The sequence below is a fragment of the Dryobates pubescens genome, chromosome 9 (genome assembly GCF_014839835.1).
Source record: "Dryobates pubescens isolate bDryPub1 chromosome 9, bDryPub1.pri, whole genome shotgun sequence".
NCBI lineage: Eukaryota > Metazoa > Chordata > Aves > Piciformes > Picidae > Dryobates > Dryobates pubescens.
Window position 1 is genome coordinate 12852629 of NC_071620.1, and position 17803 is coordinate 12870431.

Sequence of the window (17803 nt, forward strand, 5' to 3'; positions counted from 1 at the left end):
AACCATCTGAGCTTAGGTAGCCACACCACATTCTCAGTTCTACAAGAAAGTAAGAGACGGAATGATTAGAAAGTATTCTTTAGCATTTTTCGGTGGTCAAGCATACAGTAAATTAGACTATTCCGAACCAGGAACAATCCTGCAGCAATGAAAAAAAATCAAAGTTTTGTTCTGATTGTTCTGAGAAGCCAAACTTCCACAGTAGGTTTTGAATTTGAAAATGATAGGATGACTTTTGGGGGACTTTTAAAAAATGGAGAGCAAATACAAAATAGCATTAAAAGAATATATAAACCTCTCCTGAAAACTCTGCAGTCAGGCAGGTCTTTATCTAAACTCAATTCAAGCTTGACTCTTGGGATGGTCCAGATTTAGACCACTTAAATTTAGCTGTCTAGATATGTGTTAGATATCAAAACTCCCACTAAATTCAGTTAAAACCTAAATAGATGGACCTAATAGACTAGAGATCTCACTCGACAGCAGATGGCCTGACCCCACTCCACAGGCTGGACACCTCAGCAGCCTTGGAGGTTGCACTGTCCCAGTCCACATGGACCTGGAAAACAAGAATTTATCCATATGGGGGCTGGAGGGGAGTATCTCAAATTTGTACTTAATATCAATATGCTCTTTTTATGCCAAGGGAAAAGTCCGAGACTTTTTCCAGACAGTGGAGAATGGTCTACATATAGGTAAAACCAGAATGAATGAGAATGGCTTGGAATTAGAATCCAATGTTCAGCTTCTTAAGATGTTAAATATTTCTCTCACATTGTTTTATTAACATACCCACTGTTCTCACCAGCAAAGCAAAAAAGAGTATTAGGAATATGATGTGATTTCCTGAACAAGTTAAAAGGCTGTGCAACTTGGCACATTACTCATGAAAATTGACCCTTTTTGCATGATAATTGTAAAAAACTATTGTTATTGTCGTGAATTATAGAGCCAAGTCCTTTCTGTTGCCTTGAACTCCATTGTAAGACCTTCTCATCCATGAATCTTGCTACACAGTAAATTTGAAATCTTACAAGTAATTCTCAAGTGTTCAAATGAAAACATGCACTCTGAATGCAACCGTAGTAATACATAATAAAGGAATTCAGAGCAAAGCTCTTCAGAATCAGAATTCTAGGCACTGATCCAATAGTGGAAGCTGTTGCAGCTTTAGTTTTCTTTTTACATTATCAATATCAATGAAGAATCCAGTGCTACAGACAGAGTGTGTGAAATCCCACACTGATGGGGTTCTTAAACATTGTATTTTAAACACTTAATGGAAGACATTCTTTCCTCTCCAGGGTTTAAGTGATATTTACCATAATCAACTTGATCCTGCGGCATTGTAAGTCATAAATAAGGGGGGGGGGGGGGAGTTAAAGTAAAAAATGTAATGTTCTGACCATTCTCAGAGACACCATTTCTGTTCATCAGTCCTCACTCAAAGTCACAGACTTTAAACTTACAGATATCTATGCTGAACTATTAAAACAGGTCACCTCTGAAGAAGGACCATGTCTGAACTGCTGGCTTAAAGCAGCAGAAGGGAAATGCTAGACCCAGGAATAGGATATGCTGAATACTGAAATATGAAGGTTCTACATGGAATGCTTCCATCCATACAATGGACTTTCTTTAGGGAAAGCAGACAAGTGATATATATGTTCTCTGGAGGAAATTCATTCTCACAAAAAAGGAAGAATGTAAAGTTCATCTTGGAGACAAAATGCACATTTGGCTACTTGTTATCATTTCCATTAATGCCAAAAGCCAGATTAAAAGATGCATAGTTTATATTTTGCTTTTTTGTTGCTACATTTTCCCGTTTGTTCTGTGTAATACACATATTTGTGCCGTTGTGTCTGTGTGACCATCAATATTTTCCTTGGAAGAAATACACTTCCATTTATCGCTGAAGCAGTTAACTACTGCTACTCCTTCTTGAATGTTTTACTACTGATATCTTGTGATAAGCATTAGGTCAATAAAAGCAGTGGGTTTCATCTGCTATACGTATTCTTAATATTCAAAGGAATATTCAAAGGAGGATTAATTCTGAAAGACAATTATTGACAAAGCAGGTTGAAATATATGGTCACAAAGCTGTAAATTATTCATTTTATAGAACAGACATTTTGTCCTTGGATTAGACCTTAGCATTTTGCCACCCCACTTAATCTAATGATATTAAATTTTATAACAGCCTGTTTTAACTTCAGCTCAGATTCAAATGAAACTCAGCAGCACAAGAACCAGGTTTATTTCAGTCTGAAAGAAAATGAGCCAATCAAACTACCAATTTAAGCCAAATTCTCAGTTCTATTAAGTACAGGATGTCTTTGTATTTAACACTGCCTGCTTCACAAAAATAAAGCACAGCTTTATTTGCTAGTGTTGAATAAACCCAAAAATCTTAGTTTCTATTACCTCCTTATTTTGCTCTAGAAGCCATTTGTTTAGTAAAGTGGTTCCACCAGAGACACCAGATATCATTACCATGATCCAAAAGAGAGAAGTTATTACAGATAAGGAAATATTATTTTTGTAAAGAAAAATATTTAAAATGTGTAATGAGCATACCTACAGTTTTCTTTCAGTGCTGTAGAACATCCTAAATAGCAAGCTTACTTCTTTTAGCTTTCTTTACCTTTGAATAACATTCTTCTTTCTGCTAACAAACCAACCAACACAAACAACGTCAAAAACCAGGCAAAACCCCAGCAAAACAAAGCAGTAATACTAAGAACTCAATTAAAAAGTGATCTGAGAAGTACTTAATAAAGGTTTCTATTTTCCAACATAATTTAATGTATGTTTATATGTACAGTGGGTAAATACTTAAAACCAGAGTTATTTTGAAAATATCCTGATCATTTTTTGTTGTTTAAACTGGCAATGATGACAATGGCTTATTCTTCAGAGAAGCATTTAGTGGCATCCTCAGTTGGCACCGTCATATTTTAATGCAGGAGAGGAGGAAACAACTTAGTGATCATTGAAGAGTCTATCTCTACACCCATTAGCAGACAATCATGGAATCATAGAATGGCTTGAGTTGAAAGGGACCTTAAAGATCACCTATTTCCAACTCCCCGGCCATAGGCAGGGCCACATCCCACTCCAAGCCTCATCCAGCCTGGTCTTAAACACTTCTAGGGACAAGGTGTCTCTGGGCAACTCATTGCAATGTTTCACCACTCTTATGTTAAAGAACTTCTTCCTAATGTCTAATCCAAATCTACCCCGCTCTATTTTCAAACCATTGCCCTTTGTCCTATCATCATAAGCCCTTTTAAGCAGTCCTGCTCCTATTCATGAGAATCCAGCTGAAGTATCCCTAGAGTTGGGTATCCACTCCAGCAGTGGCAGCATGGCAGGCAGACAGTGACAACTTGCTCTCCTGCCATTTCCCAGAAGTAGCTTGCAGGGCTCAGGTTGGTACCTGTGCTACTCACAGCCTGCCTGGAGAGAGAGGAATGGCATGGGGCACTAGGGACTCATGACTAGGACAGGCCAGTGTCCCTTCCCAATCCCAGCAGTGTTGCCAGACCAGATAGAAGCTCTTTGCTTGCCCCGTTTGCCCAAGCTGTAGAGCTAGCTCCTATGCTCCCTAGCCCTAGTGTAGTTGGGTCATTCCCAGTTGAAAGGACTATGTATTATGGTTTATGTCCCCCTTCAGTACTCTTTCTCTTGGACACTGGAGTTGTTATTCTTACAACCACAGGTATTTTCAGTTGCAGATTTTGTTTTCTTTGTGAGATTGACTCCTGCCTACTGCTGTAGCATTGCAAAGCTGGGTCTGTAATTAGCAACTGCAGCCCTATAGAAGGGCCTTTCCCAGCTGCAGTTGGCTGGGGCCAGCTCAGAGCATCTGGGCTGGCATCTCCCACACCAACTCCTCTCTTCCCTGCTACAGTCTGAGCTCTAGGGTATGAGTGTGTTCCCACAGCAGGCCCCTGAGGCTGCTCTACCTGCCCCTTCTGAACTGCATGGATTGCAGCTGGACAGAATTGTCTTGTACTTGGCTTTAAAAGCATAACCAAACAAAAAGATGACAGTTAAAATTTAATGTTTACAAGCACTAATTAAGTGGGAGAATCCAAATTATGGATACACACTCTTAAGTTCTTAATAGTCAATGAGTCTGTTGACAAGGTAAGTTTGTGTACCACAATATTTCACTGGGCAAAAGCACATCAGGTCAATGGGTAATGAGGACTGGGTAATGAGACTCAAGCATGGGTCACACTTGCAATGAAATATAAAAGGCAAAGGAACCTGGATGAAAAGGGTGAAAAATGTAGCCAATTTTCCTTCTGATTTCAGCAGAGTTATTGCACAACATCTCAATTGGCTATTAGCAGAAATTAAACAAATGTATCTATGTAAGAAAATACAGTTGTATTGAGCATTGGATACTTGGGAGTTGTTCCTTTTAATGGGCCTAAATTCTGAGTAGTTAAAGCATGGAAAATGTGGTTATACGGAGAGGGAGATGGAAGATACAACTGAGCTTTAAAGAGCGGATTTTTAGAAACAGAAGAGTAGCCTAGTGGTAGGTAAAAGTAACATTCAAGTATCATAAAAAGATATTATGAAGAGGAATTTAAAAGTGCACACCACTATCATCAAAGCAGCATCCAGAGGAAAAAGTATTAAAAAACCAATTCTTGGTAGGAAATTATCTAATTGCTGATGCTGGCTCCATCTAGTAATGCAATAACTACTTAAATATATTAAATAATGAAGAGAATATAACTTAAAGACAGAATGCATTACAAATAGGCTTTTGGAACTCATTTCCACAGGATGTTGTTGAATGCAAGCACTTAAGATGAGACACTTTCAGAGCCATTGAGAATGCCCACAGTTATACTTGGCAGGATAAACCCTGCTTTCTGTAGAATCAGAAAATCTGCCTCAGAGATATATTTACATTAAGTAACATCATTAAATGCTTTCATTTTAGCAGCATCTTTTGCAGGAGACAAACATGCTTGAAGTAACATCAACATAACCAATGGTTAAGGTTAATTTTATCCTGGTTAATTTTAACCAGAACTAGGCTCAATAAAATTTCTTGTTTCCCCTGTATTAACTGAAACAGGCAGAAAGAGAAAATTTAGGTTGTAAAGTACCTCTAGCAGTAATCTAATTGCAACTTTCATTCAAAATAGAGCTAACTTTGGAGCTATATCCACATTCCAGTCATTTTGAGAATCTAAAAGGAAACCAAATCCACAATCTCTCTATGCAGCTTGTTCCAATACTTCACCACTCTCAGTCTGAAGAGTTTTCTTTATGCACAGTAGGAATTTTTTCCTGTTGCAACTTGTGCTTTTAGTGAAGTTGTAATTAAACTTGTATTTGCAAAACTTCCATGTTTGTCTAACGGCACAAAGCCTTACACACATTGCAGTCAGCACGACACGATAGATGAGGTTTGAGATTCTTTTCATTAATGTGGTTTCATATGAAGACAGACTGAACACTGAATATTTCACTGTGCTAACCTCACACAAATCTTGATAAACTGATAAACTGTCTTAAAGAAAGGAAAACTAATTATCCTACCTTAGAAGTCCCAACTAGAAAAAGCACGTACCTCAAACAACACAGTAAATCATCTTCCCTTTCAGAAAAAGAGAAGCAGCGGTGGCTGAAAACATTAACTTGTATGGTACAAGTTTTAGAAAACTATGTTGAGGATGATTGTAGAACATGATGGAAATCATGCTCTTTACTGCTTCATGTTGTTTTAGAATATACAGAATTTGTGAGAACAAGCTCTGTTATTTACTGTACCTGTTCAGAGTTAGATTTGGAATGCCGAGTGGCTGTTGCAGCGATGCAGGCCTGAGAATAGCATACTGCTTTGTTTGCTTCACCGCCGGCAATGCACATTGTAGCATTTGAGACAGATCCATAAATATTTAACCCCGTTTCTTCATTTGATCTCTTTGTTTGTTGCTGGGATAGAGCAGTATTTGTCAGTTCATTGTCTAATTTGCAAATCTGCAAAGGTACTCTGTTTGACTGGAGTTGTTTCTCAAGAACTTGTGAGGTACTTTGACTTGCGAACCTTTTTCCCCTTCTTGCACTGGAAGGAGCTGATGCGTAACTGTTCAGACTCAGATCGGTGTTTGTCTTCTGAAGCACTGACCCAACATCCTTAGGAAAGGGAGAACTGGCCTTCTTGTGATTGACTTCACTTGAATTCCCACCTGATACTGAGCTAGCAGCAAAATCAGAATTAGTCATTTGCCTGCCAGACTGTGTTTTCCACCGAAATATGCGTGTAGTGCGTTTTGTGTATGTTTTCATATTTATTACCTGAAGTATGCTGCTCTGAGCAGGATTTTTGACTGACGTATTTTGAACAGGTTTGCAAACCTGAGTTATGCTGGTCTTGTGCAGACTCAGCATAGAAGATGAAACACCCATCATTTCTATTGGTGAATGTCTTTCAGTGTTTTCTCTCCTCTTGCCACCCATGTCATTTGTGCTCCTTCCATTCATTTGTATCAACTGTCCTTTGAAAATTGGTATAATTTTGCTGACTTTTGGGGGAGGGAGTTCCAAGACAGAATTCACAGGCATTCCTAAAAATCTTCCACCTGGTAACTCTGGTACTCCCGGTGTTTGCCTGTTATTCGTTGATTTCTCTGTGGCTTCAATGGAAACATTTTCTGTACCCTTACAGCTACTCAAAAAAGTGTGCTGTTCTGGCTCTCTGATCAAACGCTCCATCCAGTGGCTGTTTTCCATACTGCACGATGAAGGAATTGCAGACAAAGTCTGTTTCCTTGGAGGTTCCTGTGTTAGAGATACTACACAAACCATCTCACCAGCCAATTTTGTGCGCTCAGATTTTATTTCCTGCAATACAACAAGAGCTGCTAAATTGAATGAAGTGGATTTCAAAACCTGATAGTGCTACTTAATGCATCCCTCTACGATATCAACTTAACATATGTCACAATATATAATGCAGAACCATACATTTTCCTGTTTTGAATTAATCTGAACTATACTTCTAATCAATATTTTATTGTCACTATAAATGAAGATCTGCTTTCTCCTCCCTGCTCTTTGTTTATATTCTATGCTGGAATATTGTACTTCCCAGAAGGAAAGTCTTAAATTACAGTCATTATCTTGCTTTAGTGCTTTCTAACTGGGTATTGCCTACTCCTTTTGAGGAGGTCTACAGAGAGTTTGACTGACAGAGCTCCTCATCTCTTAAGACTTCTAAGGGCATCTGTATTCTGAGAGAAAGATAGTTTGGATGTCTATAAAAACTGCAGATGACAAAGAGGAGCCATTCTAGCTTTGATCACCAAGGAGACATAAACAGGAACTGCTTTCTGAAAGGGGATTATAGTATTTTAGAATCTCTGCAATTTCTGTCACTATTCTTTGTTCAGAATTAATTACTTCATTTCTTCTTTCACACACTACCACCAAAGAAATTTGAGTCTCAGCCTTTGTCACAACCTCAAATTAAAGGAGTTTTGATTACTTGCCTCCTTTCCATCACCAGCCACGGAGTGAATCTTACAGCTTGAGTGTTTTTAAATGCATAAGCACACAGAACTTTAACTTTTTCCCAGTGTGGTGTTTTACAATAATGATACTTTTTATTGTTGTTACGATTATTACAGAAGAGGTGTGAGAAAGTTCTCGATGTGCAAAACAGTAAAATAAGGTCTAAAGAACTGCAAATATTGATAGCAACTAGTTAACACCAAATCATCCAATATTTTTAATGTATTTGTGATGTAGCAACACCATAACAATGGCAATATAATATTTAATTTTGCATGTATTTAAAAGTCACACAATTGATAGTGCTTGTTGTGAAAAGCATTGTTTCACGCTCTTACTGTGTTCTGAATGTGACAAAGACCACTTGTTCCCATGAGCAAAGTACATGCCATTAATATGGTTATAAAAAACTTCATACGCACCGGAGCCCTGGAGAGTTCCTGTGTAGCATAAAGTGCTTTACTTGTCATCTTCACTGGAAATCCACAGAGATGTGAAAGATTAAGCTTCATGTCAGAAAGAAATGAGTTCAACACACTTTCTGAATCTATTCTGGGGAAATACTGCACTGGCTGACTCCGAATGCAACTTAAAGGGTACCTGAACAAGTATTCAGGGTTACATAACAAGTTTCTTTACATTTCTATGACTATGAATCATCTTTGTTGGGGAGAAAGCATGAACATGCCCAAGGTTTTGAAAAGAAAGTGATCAAAAGCACTTACTTTCTAAACAAACTGAAGCTTATAAAGTTATAGAACTCAATATGACTATGCCATACTAACCTACCATAGCAAAGATTACTCATTATAATTAATCCTTAGTCTGATCTTTCCTACCAGGAATATTCTCTCCAAAACAAATCCTTGTTAGCCATACTTTTTATGGGAATTTAACTATTCCTTGTACATCACCACCCAGAGTGACATTACTGTGTTTACAAAAGTTGTGAAGCAGACTGATCTATTTGACTATTACTCGACATATAGAGACTTGACTATGTATTTTCTCCACTTTGTGTGTCTAGTGCAACAGTTGTCCACTGACTTCTATGAAATAATAGAAGAAGAAAATGTAGCGCAGTCAAAACTGAAAATTTAGGTCGCCATAGAGGTAAAGGAAATGTAACAATATACTGAAAGGATACGTAAAGAACCTTTCCCCTATTGGCTTGAAGTAAACACTGGCATATATTTTTGTCTCTTCATGATCCTCTGGAAGAACGTATCCGTACTTAAAAAAACAAAACCAACACAAATGTGCATTAGAAACACAAATTCAATAGGTACAGAAGGCAGGGGGGAAATGAAAGCAGTGTGTATTGTTTCTTACCATATTCTTCCAGTGCATCTGAAAGTCTTCATAGGAATGGAAAGGAGATTCTGAAGGAATTACATGGCTGATGTTTATGATCTGACCCATTTTCATACTGTACATGGGTAAAAAAGGGATGCTTAGAAAGGGTATAATAAAATTCAGCTGAAAATATACTGGACTTCGGGGAAAAAACAAACCCTTTTTTGGCATTGAAACAATTTATGGATTATTTTTATGTTTGGAGGACTAATACCTTTAGCTCATAAATTTATGACAGAACAATAGCAGTATTTCTTAAAGTATGGAAAAGAACTTGACACCCACAACTCTTAATTTCTCACGTCTCTAAAACTCACTACCAGTAAATGTAGAATAAAAGCACATGTATCATTGGTTCTTGTGTTTGTGTGATGAAAATTATAGGCAAAAATAGGGATAATTTGTGGCAAAGGTGGTTTTGCTTTGACTTGACACTTCCTGCTAGCATTATATTTTAGAAAAATTTAGAAAAATGCCCTAGCATACCACAGAAATAGCAGAGATTACTAAACTTGATACACTTAAATATATGGTTTATGATCCACTGATTAGTATTTCTCATTTTCCATAACACTGAGACTTCAGAAGTAAAAAAGACTCCCAAATTTAAAGCAGTCTGTAAAGCAAAAGAGTTCTTATCACTAGTACCAAATTCACAACTGGCATGGCAATCATTCCAGGAAATGCTTATTGCTGATGAAATGTAAACAGACTCCTACCTTGGCAAAACATAGCACCAGTTACTTAATAAGGAATGTTGGTGAATAACCATGTTCTCATTGCTGTCAAACTGCTTTAAGGTATTTGATAAAATACCAAATTCTTCCAGCTGAAAACAGAGGTGGGGGGGAAGTTATTTGCAAATATTTTTACAGCAGTACAAAATCAGTATTTTTTTTTAGTGTATCACAATACACATCATTATTTATCAGCTCTCACAGACCATTTCAAAAGGTATTCCTACTATCAAATTGCACACAACCTTATGTAAGAAACTACATTGCCAAAAGTTATGCAAGTGCAAGGTTTAAAGGTTATTTAATTCAGCGAGATTTAAACTTTATTTGAAGTGTTTTAATAAGTAAGAATAAAGAAGAAATTTCTCAGTCTAAGAATTGTCTTACTTTCATGCATTGTTCAAAGTCCAAATGAGAAACCCATGTTTGACAGTGTAGTAACTGCACAGACCACCTTGCCTCATCAAGTGCAAAGATCCAAGAAACAGAAATAATGGGACATGTAGTTTCACTCTGGCAGAATTAAAAAACCCACATTTTTTGACAATGTCAAAATCACAGAATCACCAAGGTTGGAAGAGACCTCAAAGATCATCAACTCCAACCTGTCACCACAGACCTCATGACTAAACCATGACTGTAAGGACCAATCAAACAGAGATTTGAAAAACGTTTTCCTCTCTATGGTCTACCAGGGTTCTCATTTATTCACTGACAAGAAAAGCTGTCATTTCTGTTTTAGGAATGCTTAACAAAGATCAAACTGATAAAGAAACCACATCATGATTACTTCCAGCATTGCTTTGTATCATTTGGAATGGGATTCCTATAGACAGCATTAATGTTTATGCTGTCCAGCTACATCACACAATAAATTCTATTCTTTTCTAAGAAAGAAGAATTTTGAACAGAAACACTTATTTGGGAAGAAACCAGCAAGCCTGGCAAATACACTCCTTCATGTATGCACATAATCAGTGAAGGTAACATGGCTGTCATGGAGGATGGTAATTTTTCAACCTCAGCCACAATTTCCTAAAGAATCTACTAATTATGCTTAGAAACAGCATGATCCAAGTCACTCCACTATTTTGGAAAATGTGTGGAAAATGAAGCAGATTCCAGAACAATTACATACAAGGACTTTCAGCAGAGTGCTGACAACTTACTTTTAGCTTCACTTTAAGGTTGCTACTCAAAACTGTCTTTGTCTTACAGTGAGACACTGAAAGCCTTCTAGAAAACACTGCTAGAAGGAAATCTAGAATCACAAAGACACTTCAATACTGTATTCTGTTGGAGTTTTTTGAACAGTGTTTTAAATAGTCTAGCATCTCACTTTCATAATGGTTGCTAGAACGCATCACTATAGACGTAATATGGACATTGTGCATTTAGCAGATGCAGATAGTCAATGAACACAATTACCATCACAATGCAAGTCACCTAACAGAAAAGAATTGTTAATAAAGCAAGCACAGTCATTAAAAAATACAGCTGTTTGATACCTCAGGGGGTGGCAACCGAATTAAACAAGCCTCCACGCTGATGCAAAGCTGTCTCTCTGATACATTGAGGTCTAAAACTAAAGCAAAAAGAAAGCACAAAGCACTGTTCTGAACTACAGTCCATTTGTTACACAAAAGCTAACCCAAATGTTTATTCAAAGTAATTCTTAGTCAAAATGATGCATTTGAAAATCAAAAGGCTAGACTTCCTCAACATGGAAATTAAAATTAAGCACACTTTAACTGTGAAAAAATATGACTTACCATTCATGCATTACACTTCCCTAGGAATTCATGGCTGTTCATGCAACTGGTGGCTTCACACTCACATCTTTGATACACAAACACTGATTTTTTTCAAAGCAAATTCAGTTCTCATGACCATTATTGAGTCATCTACCCAGTATTACACATCCAGAAGTGGTCAATGGGAAGGACCATGGCAAGCACTTATTGACATACATTCAGAACATTCACCCAGCTTTCAGCACTCTGTAAGACAGGGACTGAATGTATTATGTTCCTCAGCATGTATCCTTGTTAAAAATTCAGGCTCCATTGCCCCCAGATGTCTTTAACTTCTATACTGGAATAAAAATATTACCTTGCAATTTGTGCCATAGCTAAGCAGCATGCTTTGTGACTTAACTGTTGTGAACAGCAAACATAGTACATACAGGATGGTCACTTCAGCTCACTTCCCTGTCTATGATTATGGAACTTCTACATCACTTGCCAGACACATCATTTGAGACAAGTGCATTTAATTGTAATAATCATAACTTTTACATGGCAAATTTCAAGCTGTGGCTGCAGACTGATAATAGAAAAATCACCTTTTTTGTGGGTGATTTTTTTAAAGGTGCAGCTGAGATAACAACTTTCACATACAGAGCATCATGTGCCATCAACTGTATTTTGACAGAGGTTAAATCAGAATGATAAACAAAAAGACACTGTGTTGATAATACCGAGATCAGAGCAGCATCTAAACACGTAACCATGCCTTGCTCTCTCGAGTTTACCATTAACAGTATACTGTACTTACCAACAGCATTTTGCTTTCCTGAACAAGACAAAAAATCTCTTCCTTAATAAATAAAACAGATAGATGTTATTTTCTTAAACCATATGCTTAATGTCTTTATGCAAAAAAAAAGCTAAATCATACAGTTTGGTTTGTGTGTGTCCTGAATACTGAAAGGTTTGTTCTCTTTAAGGAGAGAAAATCCCCTCATCAATTAACTTGTCGCTGATTCATTAACATCTTATATAAAAAAGAAAGATATAAGAAAGTATAATTAGTGGACAGCAATTAACACATTGTTTCTTCCTTCCAGTAAGGAATTTATATATAGAACTATTTTTCATTGACTAATAGTTAATAAATTTCTTAGGTTCAAAAGCAAATCAGTGTAGCATTACTAGCTATTTTACCAGAAAGCATCAGTTTTGCCCAGGTTTAGCAACATATATGATTAGATAAGCTGCAAGTACCAGGTCACATTGCTGTGGCTTAATGTCTTCAGTTGAAATCAGTTTTATATCAGCTACCACCTAGCTATCTACATCTAGCTGCTGCTCTTGAATAAACTGATTTCATTCGGTAAGCTACATTTTTTGAAGATATTGAAAACAAGATACTGTTAATATTGTGGCTGGGAGTAAGGTAATAATATACACATATTTCTAAGTGTATATTTGGAAGTATTTTTACAATTGCTCTACTTAGGAGCACACCATGGTATCTGAAACAGATCTATTTTTCCATCCTATGGTGATTCACATTTATCCTATGCAGGAGTTAGTAGGGAGGTGCAAGGCAAAGGAACTACCATTTGAAGAGACAGAACTTGGTAGAAGTAGAGGGCCTGGCAGAAAACCACATTTGTATTAGAAAAGCATGCAAACCATGGCAGAAGTGTCACTGATGAAAGCAAGAATCTGAAAAAGCAGGTGCAATTTTTAGAAGACCTTTACTGTCCAACAACTTTTGTGGTGTTCAGCTGAAATAAGTATTTGGTCTATTACAAAGATGAGAAGATGCAAAAGTGAATGGTATGTCCATTCAGATTGTGTACTGGAATAACTGAACTCAGATGAAGGAAAAATAACATTGCAATTGAAAAAAATCCTAGGAAGAAACAATGTAATAATTTAATATAATGAATGATGTAATGACGGAAAGAAAATGATGCAAAACAAAGGCAGCAATAAAGAACTGAAAACTAAATGCTTGATCGCTGACCCAGGTGAAACAAATACCTTGCACCAAGAGATGACCAGCCTTGTTCCATCTGGGTGCAAGTTTGGCTACAAGTGTGTAGGAGAGACAGGCTTGGAGAATAGGTGGACTAACAGTTTGTGGTGCTTCCAGCTAGTGACATCAATGAGAAAAGAAAAATTATTAATTACATTATTAATAATTTAATAGATTTGAAATCTTTCAGACAAAAATTGATAAAAAATACTGCTGCTGCATTTTGGAGCCAAATCCTAGTATATGCTACACATCTTTACTATTCATTTATTTAGTTACAAGAAGAAATTAGCATATTATTTGATGTAAGCATTTAAATTGCACGCATCATCAAAGTAAAGCGCACAACAATTCATTTAATATTTCCACAGGTTCTGATAATAGTCTTGGGGAGGAGACCAACTGAACAATCTGGAGTATTTTATTGAATATGCATCTCTTTTCAGATAATAGGCATGATGTCCAAAATTCACATATACAGATTCTGCTGTCAAACTCAAGAGACATTTTCTTGCAATCACTAGAACAAGACATCCATAGCTTTGTTCACCCAGCAGTACTACTTCCCTGCCTGCTTGCCTGCCCCAACAAAGCTTTCTGTTGACAGTTGGCATTAGTCAAGAAAAAGAAAACAACTACAATGGGTTAAAAAGAGTTAACTAATACACCACCAGAAGAATGCTTTGAATGAGAGCCTGCAAGGAGCCAGCTCATCATTATTAAATATACTTTGTACTACTAATCAGCTGGTGTTAGGAAAAACTAACAATGACAGGTTAGTTACGTGTAGCAACATAAAGCATAAAGTAAGAGCAGCAGATTTGAGCAGTCTATGTTTTACTAATCCAGACATGCATTTATATCTCTTGGAACAATGAAAAATACACCACACTGGCTGTGCAAATGAACCATGAGAGCTACTGGCTTGGATTCCAATCAGCCTTTTGACTCAGAAATTTTAGTGCATCCACATGTAAGTTCCTAAGTGTAATGGTCTAAAGCACACCAGCTGTTAAGCTCTTGGATTCCATTTCTTCTCTATATTTTTTGTTTTGTTTCTCTGACACTGTCCTACACAGATTGGATAGACCCCAAACAGGAATGGGAGACAGTTCAACTGGCTGAAAACCTGCAGCTGTGGAACCTACAAAGCACAGACTGAAGAGATGACACCTACAGGGGAGCTGCAGTTCTCTAGCCTGAAGGGCAGGTCTGCCATTGCCTTGAGGTCAAACCCCAAGGCCACAGAGCAGGACCAGAATCCCACTGCAGCAGAGAAATCTAGTGAAATTGTTCAAGAACGTCTTAAAAATTTTGACTCTGACAAAGCATACTTACTATAGGCACATTTGTAAGAGACATTTTGTCTATGGGACAGACTTTTTTACCCTGAAACTTGGCTTCCATAGTGCAAACTGCAGGCCCTGGCAACAGCAATTGCAGAGAAACATAACAATCCTGTGACATCTTTCAGCACTTACAGTAGCTCCCTGTTGCTTTATGTAGGCTTGGCATATCCCTGATTTGTAAAATGGTATCTAAAAATTTTAAAAAAAAAAAAGTTGAGTGTTTGAAATTATGGGGTGTTTCAGCAAACCACAAACTAATTTCTGCTCCATTGGTGATTTTGCCTATGAAAAACATCGTAAGGCGTAGTTATACAAATGTCATATCCTGTATTCTAGAGCAGAACGATAACTGAAATTAGTTCAGGCATTTGTCAGTGTAATCTCAGTTGCAGCTAAAGATAGATTAACAAGCAAGCAAAAGACTGCTCAAAACAAAATCATAGAATTCTGCCCCTGCTGCTCTCAACTGGGTGGCATCTTACCAGCTGAGTCCATTCTGTTTTACAAAAGGTTCACCATCTGAAAAGATCATTTCATCAAAAGAGTAAGAAGAAATATGCTGTCATCTACATTAGTAATGCACAAAAATAAAAGTCTGCATTAAATAGCTTAATTTTGTCTACCCTTGATTCTCAAATGAAACACTTCTTAGAGAAACATGCATGAATGTGTGATGGAGACACTTGACTATTAATCAGTACTAGTTTGGTTCAGACTGACCAAGAAACAACAGGCTGCACGTCCTTGGGATGAACGTGCAAGCTGGAAAGCCCTTCTTGACTCGTGTACAAGGGAGTGAAGGTGTCTGGAAAAATATTTCAAAAGGTGGTGTTGAACCCCCAAAGTATAAGATAAACAAAATACAGTGATACTGACCGCCATCACAACTGAAATTTGATTTAGTGTTCCAATAACAGGTGCAGAAAGGATTTCTTGATGGAGGTATAACAATTGCCTATTAAAAAAAAAAGGCAAAGAAAAAAAATGAAAACCTAATTTTCCATACTTGATTTTTGCTGATTTTAGCACAGTTAATTCTAGTACTGCCATTAAAATCGTTTAGTAACAACCACCAGTAGCTTCTGAAATAACCCTCAAAATTCCTTACCTGCAAATCTTTATCTGTGTGCTCCTTGCCTCGGATTCTGGTACGCAAGAACTCAGTGTTACTGTAGCAGCACAGAGTTTTTGGAGCTCAGGCAGACTGACAAAGAACAGAGACTGGTGCCTGGTGTGATTCATGTTATATTGTTTATTGCCCCAAAATGGCACCTGGGTTTTAAAACAAAAAAAATAATTCATTTTTATAATGCAGATATTCATTTACAGAACTTTATCAGTATGGTGTATCAGGTAAATGGACAATCAATTATCTTCTCATTAAGGTTAGGTAGGCAATATAATAATTTGGCCAACTAAACCAGACAGATCAGTGTATTTGTGCTACAAATAATGCACCATACCTAGAAAAATGGTTATTTACAAAAGTCAAAATATTCAGAGTCAAGACAGTGGCAAAAGAGTCTCTCCTACCTTCTTTCAAAGTCCGGAATCTATCTTGCATCCAAGAACAGAGAAATCCCTCTGCAATGCTGGTCTCCTCTCTGGCAAGAAAAGTTTTAATTCCCAGAAGCTTAACAGCAATCTCACTAAATCATACAAAGACCATGGCCAGCCTGTCAGACAGAATGAAAACCACAGAAAACGGGGGAACACCAGAAATCTTTTCCTTTTTCCTCACACCAGGCTCACTTACTACTGGTACAAAGACTTATGTGCTCCCTGCTTAAACCCAAACCTCTTCTCAAGCAATAGATGAATGCTATGTTCCACTCTATCCAGAACTGAACACGGTCCTACATCAGACTGAAAGCTGTACTAATCCAGAGTTACATTTGGTTATACCAGTAATAATGAACACAGACAATTCATTCTCCTATTCTTGCTTTCCAAGGAGAAATGTAAGCATGTCATTTTACCTTGGTGGGAATTTTTAATAGGCGCACCCCTACATATTTATCAAAAGTTGAAGAAAACACAGTTGGTATTTGAAGTGGAACATGATTAGACATACACTGGTTCCACCAAAACTGTCTCACATCACAGAATCGCAGGATGGCAGGTGTTGGAAGTTACCTCTGGAAATCACCTAATCCAAAGCCCCTGCTAAAGCAGGGTGACCCAGAGCAGGTTGCCCAGGATCGCATCAAGATGGGTTTTAAATTTCTCCAGAGGAGATTCCACAACCTCACTGGGCACTCTGCGCAGAAGTAAATTCCTGTGTTCCAGCTTGTGCCTGTTGCCCTTTGTCTTGTTGCTAAAAAGAGCCTGGCCCCATCCTTTTGCCCCCTGTCCTTTAGATATTGATAAGCATTAATAAGAACCCCTCTCAGTCTTCTCCAAACTGAACATGCCTAGGTGTCTCAGCCTTTCCTCCCAAGAGAGATACTCCAGATCCCTGACCATCTTCATAGTCCTATAGCTGTCTGTCATATCCTAAGTTTTGCCTTATAAAGAAATTATTGAAGAAATACTGAGAGACCTGGAGCTGTTTAGTCTGAAGAACAGGAGGGTAATAAGGGATTTTATTAATGCCTACAAATATCTGAGGGTTGGGTGTTAAGACAAAGGTGACAGTCTCTTTTTCAGTGGTGCTGAGTGATAGAACAAGGAACAACAGGTGCAGGCTAGAACACAGGAGGCTCTACCTCAAAACAAGGAGACAGAGCACTGGAACAGGCTGCCCAGAGATGTTGTGAAGTCTCCTTCTCTGGAGACTTTCAAAACCCACCTGGATGTATTCCTGTGCAGCCTGCCCTTGGTGATCCTGCTTTGGCAGTGGGTAGGACTCAATGATCTCTGGAGGTCCCTTCCAACCCCTAACATTCTGTGATCTGTGATTCTGTGACTATGTTTTATGTTTGAAAGTATGAGTTAGCTTTGGCCTCACAGCTGTATGTGGAAGTGCACGTGACCTGGCATTTCATGCAACATTAGACTACAGAATACATGTATGTGCACTAATATAACACTGAGCACAGG

At 37.7% G+C, this 17803-nt stretch overlaps 1 protein-coding gene across 1 annotated transcript; it reads right to left on the reverse strand.

Moving 5' to 3' along the window:
* Positions 1-5799: 5799 nt before the first annotated feature.
* Positions 5800-16003, reverse strand: C9H18orf63 (chromosome 9 C18orf63 homolog). Its single transcript, XM_054164417.1, has 11 exons — positions 15870-16003; positions 15638-15716; positions 14894-14950; positions 13418-13529; positions 12201-12242; positions 11153-11229; positions 9627-9736; positions 8884-8980; positions 8699-8784; positions 7890-8151; positions 5800-6939 (listed from the first exon to the last, which is right to left on the reverse strand). Exons 1-11 carry the CDS (start codon positions 16001-16003, stop codon positions 5800-5802), a joined length of 2196 nt encoding a protein of 731 aa, XP_054020392.1.
* Positions 16004-17803: the final 1800 nt, after the last annotated feature.

Bases quoted from the DNA above. Each gene is read 5' to 3' on its own strand.
- C9H18orf63 (XM_054164417.1), bottom strand. From the start codon at position 16,003: ATGAATCACACCAGGCACCAGTCTCTGTTCTTTGTCAGTCTGCCTGAG. The intron at 13,530-14,893 runs GTAAGTGCTGAA...TGATGTCACTAG, and splicing joins TAAAGCAACAGGGAGCTACT to CTGGAAGCACCACAAACTGT. The intron at 6,940-7,889 runs GTAAGAGCGTGA...TGCATTAAGTAG, and splicing joins TTTGTCACATTCAGAACACA to CACTATCAGGTTTTGAAATC.